Raw genomic sequence first — 12,238 nt, forward strand, 5'->3', positions numbered from 1 at the left:
ACCCCTAAAGAGTGGGATAGAAAGATCAAAGGTGATGGTGGAGTTACACAGAGAAGGTAGGGTTTAACAAGCGAGTATGATTGCTGAATCATTATATTGATATTTCTATTAGTCTCCAGTATCTTAGAACAGCTAGAAGTAAAAACCTAAAATTATGAAATTGTAACCTATACTAAACTCTGAAATCTGTTTACAACTAATTGTTGCAGCGTGCTTTGAAATTTATTGCTTTTTTGTATATATGTTATTTTTCACAGAAAAGAAAAAAAAGTTGACTGTGATAAAAAAAAAAAATTATTCCTTCTAGCTTCCAATGTTCTGGAACAGGTAGAAGGAAAAATCTGAGGTGATGGTATGGCAGCCCATGACAAACTCTGTGATCTGTCCTGTAACTACTTGTCAAAGAATGCTTTGAAACTAATGTTTTTTTCTTTCTTTGCTTTGTATATGTGTTATATTATACAATTAAAAAAGTTGAAAAAAGAAGTCTGTGGGATAGGACAGTAACATTTTAAAGTTAGGTTAGATAAGTAGTTTTAACTGTTCTTATTCAGTTAATTGAAGAAAGGTAATTGATAACCTTTTTTTCCCTTCAGATTATGAAAAGAAAAAATCAATGCCAAGCTTTGTAGATCGCATCTTTGGTGGTGAACTCACTAGTACAATCATGTGTGATGAGTGCAGAACTGTAAGTAGAAGTAGTTATGACTTGGTTGATTATTCATATTAGTAATGATACAATTTATAAAATTTGACTTACAAAACCAGCAACCTTGAATGATATTCTTTGTTGTACTATCCAGATATGCATGGTTCTTTGCTGGGAATATCAGTACTCTTTATATCTTGAAGAAGTAGCATTTTCACTTATCTTCCCTAGCTTTGGAGTTCTCAAGATTGTGTAATTTTTCATTTCGTTTCCTTAAGCCTTTGTTTATTTCAAAACCTAGCCCTTTAGGGCAGGGGGAATCTCATATTTAAATGAGATGTGTTTATATGAATATAAAGACTATTAATAACTATTAAATATTTTAAGTGAATCTTTTCCTTCTTTTTACATTTTCTTTTTCGGTTGGTCAAGGTCTCCTTGGTTCATGAATCTTTCCTTGATTTGTCTCTCCCAGTTTTAGATGATCAGGTAAGAAAGACTACTTAGTTTAATTATGTTGATTGTTTTTTTCCTCTGTTAGACTTCATAGGGGAAGTCTTGTCACCTTTTTCAAGACTTTCGCCTTTGTACATTACTATCTCATAAAGAAGTATTTCTTAATCTATTTGAGATAGAATAATTGTTAAGATTTGAATAAAGACTGGGGCAAATACTTTTTTATAAGCTGTTGGTGTGTCTAGAATACGTTAGATAATTACATTGATTGGTTTAAATATGGAGGTGTATTTCTCCCATATTAGAATTTAACTTTTTCTTGTCATTATTTAGACTAACTACAAATCCTGTATAGTCCTGAGTTCATAAATGTTAAATACAGAGTATTTTAATTTTAGGCCATATTAATTTGGTTCTTTTGAAGTAGTAAAAACAAGAACATATAGATTTATAGGATAAATTATCATTCAGTTTCATAATAGTAGTGTTCTCTTGTCCTTTTACTTAGTGATTAAAGCCTCACCAAATTTACCTTTATTTGCTCTTTCTTTAAAACTATCATTTACATGCAAAGAACAGAATAAAAAGAAATACTTGTGCTGTGACATGTAAATCCCTTATAAACCGAAATTGTATTTAGAAATGGACGTATTTACAATGTGAAACAAGCATATATCTAGTAAAACTTGCTCTGTACCTTTCTGTTACATTTGTATGTAAAATTGCCTTTTCTGCTGTTTTTTCCTTTGTTTTGTTTGCTTGTTATGTGAAGATTACTTTCTGGGTATATGAAATGAATGAATTTTGTACTGGTTATATTTTCAAATATTGTAGAAAATAAATTAGTATAAAACAGGAGTAGAAAAATAGGTAACATCTTTTCATCATGTAAAATTTAATTTTTGACCCATACTCTTTCCATGTTTTAAGAGTGGTAAGAAAAGCATAAATGATAAAAATCTAAAAAAGACAATGGAAGAGGATTATAAAGACAGCGAGGAAGAAAAAGATAATGACAGTTATATAAAAGAGAGAAATGATATTCCTTCAGGAACAAGTAAACACTTACAGAAAAAAGCAAAGAAGCAAGCCAAAAAACAAGCCAAGGTGGGTGATTATGAAGAAAGCCACACGTTTCTAGTTTTTTATTTTGTTCTATTGAGTTTGTGGTAGGAACAGCATTGGTTGCTGATGTTTTGCGTGTGGCAAATTCATGTGACAATTACAGAATTAACTCATTTAGCATTTCTTTGTATGTATGTGAAGAAAAAATTGTGCTTTTTTTTTAAGCCTGTGTTACTTGTGACAAGTTTTTGTACATCTTAATTTTTAAATTCATTTATACATTGACATTCACAAATTTAAAAATGTAAAAGGATATACCATAAAACTCCACCTGTCACCCTTGTCCTTTTATCTGTTCAGTATTCCTTGTCATAGGTAACCACTTTCATCAGTTTCTTACATATCCTCTTCTGGAGTTACTTTTGGCAGATATGAAGAAATATAAATATGTAATCTTGGTGTACACCCCACCCCCTTCTTATTTTTAGTATATGCACTGTTCTGGACCTCATTTTTACTTAGATTATTGGAGATCTTTCCTTATAGGACTTTTTTTCTTACAGGGTCATAGTATTCTCTTAGGAATGTACCATTTAACTGTTTCTCTATTAATTTAGGTTGTTTCTTATCTTTCAATGTAATGGCCAATGCTGCAGTGTAGTGATTAACCCTATCCCAACATCATCTGTAGGAAATATTTTGGGAAGGGGGCTGCATTTGTAATTTTGGTAGACATCACCAAATTGCCCTCCACAAAGGTTGTACCACTTTATTTTCCCACCAGTATATATGAGATGTCTGTTTCTCCCAATCCTTGACAGCAGTGTGTTAACCAGGTTTTTAGAACTTTTACTAGTCTGACAAATGGAAAATAATTTCAGTACAGTTTTATTTTGCATTTATTTTAATATTTTTAAATTTTATTATTTATTTTAATATTAATGAAGTTAAGCATATTTTTAAGTTCAAGAACCATTTATATTCCCTTTTCTGTGAAATGTTCACTCATATGCTTTCCCATTTTTCTCTTGTGTTCCTCTAATTTTAACTGAAACACATCAGAAGATGTTTGTATTCCATTTACTGCCCTTCTGCCTTCTGATGTTATAAATTAGCTTTAGAGTGTTTACCCTTTTGGTTGCAACCAAAGAAGTCTTACTATATACATTTTAGTGACAAGAAATTTGGTGAAATACCTTTTTTTGATCCTGTTTGGAAATAGGGTACAAGTGGCAAAGAAGGTAGTTTTACGGGAAAAAGTCCTTTATTGACCTCTGTATATGTATTTTCCTTGCTTCCCATCTAACTTTAGCCACTTATTTCCTGGAATATGTTTTCCTTAATGCCTTGCCCAACCTAATCCTGTACAAGTGCATTCTTGAATTTTCTATTTGTTTGTTTGGAAGGTCATGCATAAAATACAGGGTGCCCATATGTCACCCTGTTATTAACACCTTGCATTAGTGTAGTACATTTGTTACAATAAATGAAAGAACATTTTTATAATTATGTATTAACTGTGGGTCCATGGTTTACATTAGAGTTCACTGTGGGTGTTGAATTTTCAGTTTAATTTTTATCTTGGTGAAATCTTGACCCAGTAATTACAGCTCACATTGATTCATCTACTAGTGTTGTATGTGTGTTTAGACCCACCACTTGGTTTAATCATTGGCTGGTTGCATTTATCAGTCTTATTACTCTGTCTAGACTCGCTTCTTGTAGTGCTGAGACCATTTCTTACACATTTTTATCTGCCCTGTTGTGACAAAATTTTGATGATCAGTGGTGGGTTACTTCTGCTTTCAATTAGAAAAATTTTCTCCATCATTTATTTGATCCATGATAGTAAAGGAACTCCTATGATCAGAAATCTGAGTGTGAACTCTCTTTACTAAGTCATTTATTTTTCATGATAAGCCACAAAACTCAATGTGCAGTGTGCTCTCTTTTTTTCTCCTTCTCTTTCTGTTTGTTTATTTAAAATGTTTCATATTATTTACCTAGAACCAACGAAGGCAACAAAAGATTCAAGGAAAAGTTCTTCATTTAACTGATATCTGTACCATTGACCATCCTGAAGATAATGAATGTGATGGTGAAATGTCACTTAAGGAAGAAATGGATAGTGCATCCAACCATATCTCACAAGAGGAAGTTATGCATGAAGAATATTGTGTTAATCAAAAAGATTTGAATGACCAAGAAAATATAACTGACAGTCAAAAGTCCACAGAGGAAGTAGATGTAAAAAATATCAGTATGGATAAAGATCTGGAGATTCTGGCATCTTCCCCCACTGAATTTACTAGAAATTTAAATGGTGTGAAGGAAGAAAGTGATGGAGAAGTAGACATTTCCAGTGGCTTTAAAAACCTTAACTTGAGTGTTGCTCTTCAACCTGAGGAAATAAATATAGAGATTCTTAATGACAGTCATGCTCCTGGGACTAAGGTCTATGAGGTTGTGAATGAAGATCCAGAAACTGCTTTCTGTACTCTTGCAAGCAGGGAAGCTTTCAATACTGAGGAGTGTTCTATCCAACACTGTTTATATCAGTTCACCCGTAATGAGAAACTTCGAGATGCAAATAAACTGCTTTGTGAAGTGTGCACACGGAGACAGTATAATGGACCAAAGGCAAACATGAAAGGTAATCTGTCTCTTACTGTAAGTGAAATTAAGATTCAAGAGCACATTTTGCACTACATAGGTAGAGTACTCCTATTTTAATTGTTTCAGTATTTGGATGATGTCCATAAATGTCACTTCTGTGCAAATAGTTTTCTCTCTTCTATATGTATACTTACAAAATATCCTTGATTTTGTCTTTTAGTCCTCAGAGCTTAAAATATTTATTATCTTGCCCTTTACAGAAAAAGTATGCTAATCCTTGCTTTAGAGATCTGAAATAATTGTATAACAAATCAGATTTAGAGATCTAAAATGATTTTCACACTGAAAATTATTTCTTTTTTAGGTGAAAGGAAACATGCTTACACCAATGCCAAAAAGCAGATGTTAATTTCTCTTGCCCCTCCTGTTCTTACTCTTCATTTAAAGAGATTTCAGCAGGTACCCTTTGTCTCTGTTACTCAAATTTGTTTTAAAATACATAATAACCTACTTTGTTACTGTTTCAATATATTACTGTGTTTCTTTGCTTTTCTGTTATTTATTAATGCTAATTATAAAGCAGTAGGAAAGTGGAAAATATATTTGAGTAAGACAAAGGGTTTGATGAGAATACGTGTCAGGGTGGAGGAGTGAGTTAGACACAATCCTTCCTCAGTTTTACTAGAACTCATACTGCTCGTTTAGTAAAAGTAGCATTTTACTCTAACCTTAATTTCAGGTTAAGAAAAAAACAACCCCACTTACTAGCTAGAGTACAAACTGTTGAAACTATGACTATAAACTGCCATTGTACCCAGAGGAATCGAAGCGTTCTATATGTAATGCCTTATTTTTACTGACGTCTTGATAAAAGACATTGGTACTTTGCAATTTCTTCATTTCACTGACTGCATCTTTTCTGGAAGACTTTTGTTATAAGCATTACAACGTCCAAATTCAATTCCAAAGTTCAAAGGTACCCTCAGTCTTCAAAACATTTCCTCCTATGGTACATATGGACTTGACTAGTTGGGTCTGTAGTAACAATTCACTAAACTTAGGTAGAGAGTGAGGCTGAAAGCATGTGCTTTACAGGTAAGTACACTGCTGTAGCTGAGTTTTAAGCACTTAATGTGACTTCTCTGTATGGCTAAAGCAGAAACATTGAGAATCTCACAGGAGCGGCTTTCTTAATGTGTTGATGTATATGTATGTGTGCATACATGAACATATGTGTGTGCACACACTTAGCATCAAAGAAACTCAGCATCAATTAGTGATTTGGAAGATGAGAAGTCTCCTAAGAAATATTGAACTAGGGGTAGACTTGGCCTTCTTTAGGGTAATGGAGTGGAACTATGGTTTACTTACTGTGCACAGCTTTTTTAGGAAAATAATTCAATCTGTTATCCTTTTTTAGGCTGGTTTTAACCTACGCAAAGTCAACAAACACATAAAGTTTCCGGAAATCTTAGATTTGGCTCCTTTTTGTACCCTTAAATGTAAGGTAGGTGTAAGTCTTTTTTGGGAAAATCTTCTAAGTATCTATTTAAGGGCAAATTACAGTTTACCAAATATTCTAGTAGTAGCTCATGTAAACAAGAAGTTAAGAATCACAGAATAGAATGCATCTGTACCTTTATGTTTTCAAGATCTGTGATAAATCATTTGAACATTAGGCTGTTATTTCAATTCAGCATACCTTCTTTTGTACCCCAGTTGTTTCATGGATTATCTTGGGAGTTCAAGAGCAGACAACTGAAGGGGAGAAGACATATGAATAGATAATCTTAATTTAATATGATGAAGTTCTGTATACACAGAATGGTGGTGGTGTGTGCTTAACCTAGTCATTGGTGGTTTGGAGAAGGCGATGTCTAAACTAATATTTAAGAAAGTTGTAAGAGTTAGTATGATACATCAAGATGAAATGAGTTTTCCAGGCAAAAGGAACAGCAGAAGCAAAATCATAGCAGGGTAAAATAGCATGATGTGTGCTAGGAACGTTAGTATAAGCAGTTATAGAGCATACAGTGCAAGGGATATAAAATGTTGGGAAATGAAACCAGAGAAGTGAGATAAGAATGAGATTTTGGAGGATTCTCATGGTGAGGAACTTGGGCTTTATTAGGTATGCAAAATGCAATGAAGGGTTTAAAACAATGATGTGACTAGTCAGTTATGTATATCACTTAGGTTATTTGCTGAAGTTTGGAGGTTGGATTTTTGTACAGGTCTTTTCCCATTTTGCTATTTAGTCTTTTTAAGTTTTATACCTTTTTTCTTTTAATCCCTCGCTTCTGTTAAAGCCTACTTCTATATTTATCTGCTTTCTTATATTATACCATGTTAAGTGCCTTCTCATTTCTATCTGGATATATTTTTCTTCTGTTTTCCTTGTGGTTACCCTAGGGTTAAAAACCTCCTAAATATGAAACAGTTATAGTTGGTTTGATATCAGCTTAACTTCAGTAGCATGTGTATTTACTTTTCCTATATCCCTCTGTACCCCCACCATTTTTCTGTACTAGTTACCACTTATATCTTTGTACATTTTATGTGCAAAAACCTAAATTTGTCATTACTTTTTATGCATTTGCGTTTAAACACCTGTAGGAATTAAGAAGTGGAATTACATACCAAACAATACAAGGCAATAATACTCCATTTATAATTACTCAAATGGTAGTTTTTACCAGAGGTCTTTATTTCTTTAGAAAAAAGAATGGTTACTTTTACCACAGGTCTTTATTTCTTTATGCTGTTTGAACCACCGTCTGGAGTTCTTTCCTTTCGGTCTGAGGAACTCCCTTTAGCATTGCTTTAGTGCAGGTGCAGTAGTGATGAGCTCCCTCAGCTTTTATTTGAGAATTCTTAATTGTCCCTCATTGTTGAAAGAGAGTCATTCTGAATATAGAATTCTTGACTGAGAGTTGTTTTCCTTCAGCACCTTAAGTATTTCAACCCTCTGCCATCTTGCCTCCATGGTTTCTGATAAGAAATTGACAGTCTTATTGGGATTCCCTTATATGTAACCTATTGCTTTTCTCTTGCAGCTTTCAGAACTCTCTGTCTTTTGTGTTTGATAGTGTACTTAGCATAAGTGGGATTTAATTTTCTTCATGTTAAGCTGTGCGTAGTCTCTGAACTTCTTTGATGTGTATATTCATGTTTTTTGCTCAGTTTGGAAAGTTCTCTGTCATTATTTCTTTGATTATTCCTTCTGTCCCTTTCTCTTTTTCTTCTCCTTCTGGGACTCCCATAATGTGTATATTGTGTGCTGGATGGCGTCCCATTGCTGTCTTAGGGTATTTTCACTTTTTTCTTTCTGCTTTTCAGACTGTCTGATTTCAGGTGTGTCTTGTCTTCAAGTTCACTGATTCTTTCCTCCGCCAGCTCCATTCTGCTCTTGAAAGAATTTTTCATTTCAGCTATTGTGTCTTCAAATTTAAAATTTAAAAAATTTCTCTCTCTCTACATAGACTCTCATATTCATTGTTTTCCTGATGTCCTTTTAGTTCTTGTTCTTTTCTTTCTTTCATCTCTTTAAACATTTTAAGATTTTTTTTAAGGCTTTGTTTGGTATGGCCACATTCTCATTGTCTCTACTTCTTGCTGCACACTGTCCCTTTTAGGGTTTTAAAAGTGTTCGCCTGGGATTTACTCCCTGGGATGTCTGTTTCCTGGTTTTGCAACCAGGTGGTGATAAGACAGGTTTCCGTTATCAGGAAGGTCTGCCCGAGGCGAATGCACTGTGCAAAGTTTTCCCTTTTTGGGCCTCTGCCTTGTCTTAAGCTTCTGCTTATTAGTGTTTTAGTTCCCCTGTTTACAGGAGTTGTTTTGGAGTCCCCCTCTGTTTCCAAGGGGAACAAACCTCCCACTCCCAGGTATCTGAAGCTGGTAGGCCTTCGTCCCAGACTGTCTGCCTCTATAAATTTTTATGTTTCTGTTATTGTCTCACGCTGCTTTTGCTTGGAGGGCAAATTCTGGGAAGAGGGTCACTCTGGGGAGGACTTTTCCAATTTAGTCTTTCCCAGCCAAAACAGGGCCAAGGACCTATGAAGGGGTTTCAGACCTGCTCCAAAGTGCCCTGTGGAGGGGCTCAGGAAGGGCATTGAAAACTTCTCTGAGACTCCCTAAAGCTAAGCTTTCTTGGCCTGTCCAGGAAATGGAGCCCTTGAGCTAGCTTTCCCTCCACAGCCTCAAGGAGGTCCTGCATTTTTAAATCTTCACTGCTGCCATTCCTGTCCAGGGAGGGTTGAAACAATGTCTGCCAGTGCCTTTGTCTGAGGCAGGTTGAAATAATAGAGAGCAGGACCCAGCAATGAGTTGGCTGATTAAAAGCTGTGATCAGTGATTGGCCATGCAGCTATACCTGTTCTGGAGGAAGAGGTTTTTCATGCCCCTTGCTATTACCTGCAGCTAGCCAGGAACTGTACCTGTAGCAGCTTGCTTAAGAGTAGAAGATCGGGGTGGGCCACGGTGGCTCAGCAGGCAGGAATGCTTGCCTGCGATGCCAGAGGACCAGGGTTCGATTCCCGGTGCCTGCCCATGTAAAAAAAAAAAGTGGAAGATTGTGCCAGTAGCCACCGTGCAAAGAGAGCAATTTATAGTTTTTTTTTTATGGTAATTTATTAGCCTCTTTCTCCCATTAGATGCTGTACAGTGTTCTTCTGGGCTCTGGAGTTTCAAAGTAGTTGTTTTAGGCAGTTCCTGCTTGTTGTTTTGGTGGAAGGACTGATTCCCAGAGCTCCCTACTCTGCCATCTTCCTCCCCCCACTAATGACTATTTCCAGTGGTAAAGAGGGTACTGATAACAGTCTATGGCGTGATGTGGCAGTAGATAGCCAGAGTTTCACCTTTGGATACTACTAGTCATAGAGTTATAAATGGTATGGTTCTAAATGACCATGTATTTGATAACTTGGAACATTTCAGTCAAACTAAGGAGTATAATTAGATTAGCTGTTGTTACTGTCTCCTTATAAATAACCTTAACTCCTTAATGACAGAGGTTTCTGGAAATTCTCAGCTTGTGAATTACTGAATTACCATGCAGATCACATTCCCAACTTTGCAAGGTATCTTCTGTGATGGGGAATAGGGTCCTGAAAGTAGTTGATCTTTTACATTTAGGTAGATCCTGATTGAGAACATCAAATCTCTGCATTCTGCTTAGTCTTTGCCACCATATAAACAGCTCTTCCACCCATATGACAAGGTTAACTTTGCATGAAGAACTTGTAATGGCCTCTGTTGATGCCTTGCAAGACTGTTCATTCTCCTCATGCCTATCTATACCTATGGGTATCTCTATATACGCAGACTCCCAGCAGGTCCTGAAAGGTGAGGGACAAAGTTTGGCCATGCCAGAAAAAACCCTGCACTTTTCCAGTTTATTCAGACAGAAAGAGTAGAGATTAGGTAATAAGAGAGTTGAGAGTTAATAGGATGGAAGAGCTGTGAACTGACTAGAAAATTAAATTTCTGAGGTCAAACAGTTCTTAGTGATGATCAGGTCTGGAATATATATAGCCCTGGTTGTGGCTGAAATGGAATGGCAGTGAGTCCTGAGATCATCATGGATACCGCAGTCCCTGAAGAAGTTGGCAGGACTTGAGGTGGACTAAGTATCAAATTTTTCAGCATAGACCATAGAGTGTAGGGATGGTACAGCTAAAGGGCAGTGTGAAGCCTGTTCAGGAGTGCTTTTTACAAGAGAACATAAATGGAGTTGAGTGGAAGTGGCCCTGGAGAGCTTGCAGAAAGCCTGTCCATATTCATAGTCCTGTGGCATGTGAGCTGGAAGCAGCCTCTACTCCTCTGTATACAGGGGAAAGTGAGCACTTGAGACTGTGCTTTGACTCTCTAGGAGTCATTTGAAAATGTAATTGCTTTTTTTGGCAGGACCTGAGAGCCATCTTCCTGTCAAAGATTTGGTCAGGGGTGTTAAGGAATTTTTTTTTCTTGGCATGGGCAGGCACTGGGGATTGAACCCAGGTCTCCGGCATGGCAGATGAGAATCCTGCCACTGAGCCCTCCGCCCAGGAATTTTTTAATCACCTGATCACAGGGTTCCTAAAGAAATTCTGGAGAATTATTTTCCAGTTATTTAGTATTTGGGCCAGGAAATTAAAGGAAGTGATTACAGAGATCACCATGGCAGGTGGCCTCAAGTTTGTAGTTCTTGCAGGGAAATGGCAGTGGTGACGTCCTAGTAAAAACCCAAGTGTGACACTGCTTAGTAGGCTGAGAAGTGTTAGGGAAAACAGAGTTAAATGAATCATTTCTGTATTCCAGGTAAAGATTAAAGATCCTTTGTGTGAATAGTTTAAGATCATCTTTCAGATGACATCTGTATAAATGGGACTAGAACTAACTTTTTCAAATTCTATTCCTTTTTAAAGAATGTCGCTGAAGAAAATACAAGGGTGCTCTATTCCTTATATGGAGTTGTTGAACACAGTGGCACTATGAGGTCAGGGCACTATACTGCCTATGCCAAAGCAAGAACTGCAAACTGTCAGCTCTCTAATCTTATTCTTCATGGTGATATTCCACAAGGTAAGATGTCTTGGAAAATTCAGACATTATTATGGCAAAACCAAAAAAGTAATGAAGTTTTGAAGTTGTACATTTATATCTAATTTCTTACTTACTCTTGACAGATTTTGAAATGAAATCAACCAAAGGGCAGTGGTTTCACATCAGCGATACCCATGTGCAAGCTGTGCCTACATCTAAAGTTCTAAACTCACAAGCATACCTCCTGTTTTATGAGAGAATACTGTAACAATTTCAATAAGTGCTGTCTGGAAACACATTTATGGCTTTTTTAATGGCTATAATAATAATAAAGTAAAGACTAACTATAAATCATGTTTACTTTAAATACATGCCAGAAGAAATCATGTTAATTGAAATATTGAAGGGAAAAATTCTTAAAATTTTCCAATGGTTTTGTACTGTCAGTGGTTTTTACTCCTGTCTCTAATTTCTAGAAAGGAAATTCTGAATAACTGAAGTCCACTGTGCTTAACATATGGGTGGTGGGTAACATCAATAAACTGACTTACCCCAAAAACTTGTTTTATTACTTAGAAGATTGCAAGTTTGACTGACTTATCTACCCCACTAGGTGACTATTTAAAAAAATGTTTAGGCCACTTAATGAAACTTTGTTACAAATATTATTTATCCGTTCAACCTTCTTATGTTATGCACCATTTATCAGCTGGGGTGTAGGTCTAGCTCTGTACCTGCCCTGCCAGTGGATAGCTGATCCAAGATAGCAACTCCTGACACCAGCTGAAGCAGTCTCACTCCTGGGTCTATAAATTATTGAGTAACAGGTTGGTCCTTTATTTTGCTGCATGCCAGAAAAAGCTCATGAGCTTCCTTTTTTACCCAACTTAATTAGCCATTATTTCAGTTACATGCAACCCAAACAGC

General features: G+C 36.0%; 1 protein-coding gene across 3 annotated transcripts in view; it reads left to right on the forward strand.

Annotated features, from left to right (window-relative positions):
- Positions 1-11,883, forward strand: part of USP16 (ubiquitin specific peptidase 16) — a 28,767-nt gene extending 16,884 nt beyond the window's left edge. For 2 of the 3 annotated variants that reach the window (XM_077118791.1, XM_077118792.1), the window contains 8 exons: positions 597-688; positions 1,082-1,138; positions 2,036-2,212; positions 4,178-4,823; positions 5,151-5,245; positions 6,207-6,293; positions 11,194-11,350; positions 11,455-11,883. In XM_077118791.1, coding sequence (XP_076974906.1) covers positions 597-688; positions 1,082-1,138; positions 2,036-2,212; positions 4,178-4,823; positions 5,151-5,245; positions 6,207-6,293; positions 11,194-11,350; positions 11,455-11,579 — 1,436 coding nt within the window. In that variant the 3' untranslated portion in view covers positions 11,580-11,883. The remainder of the gene's footprint in view (positions 1-596; positions 689-1,081; positions 1,139-2,035; positions 2,213-4,177; positions 4,824-5,150; positions 5,246-6,206; positions 6,294-11,193; positions 11,351-11,454) is intronic. The other variant, XM_077118790.1, reaches the window with a different exon arrangement.
- The last annotated feature ends 355 nt before the right edge of the window (positions 11,884-12,238 follow it).

The sequence above is a fragment of the Tamandua tetradactyla genome, chromosome 10 (assembly GCF_023851605.1).
Source record: "Tamandua tetradactyla isolate mTamTet1 chromosome 10, mTamTet1.pri, whole genome shotgun sequence".
NCBI classification, from domain to species: Eukaryota; Metazoa; Chordata; class Mammalia; order Pilosa; family Myrmecophagidae; genus Tamandua; species Tamandua tetradactyla.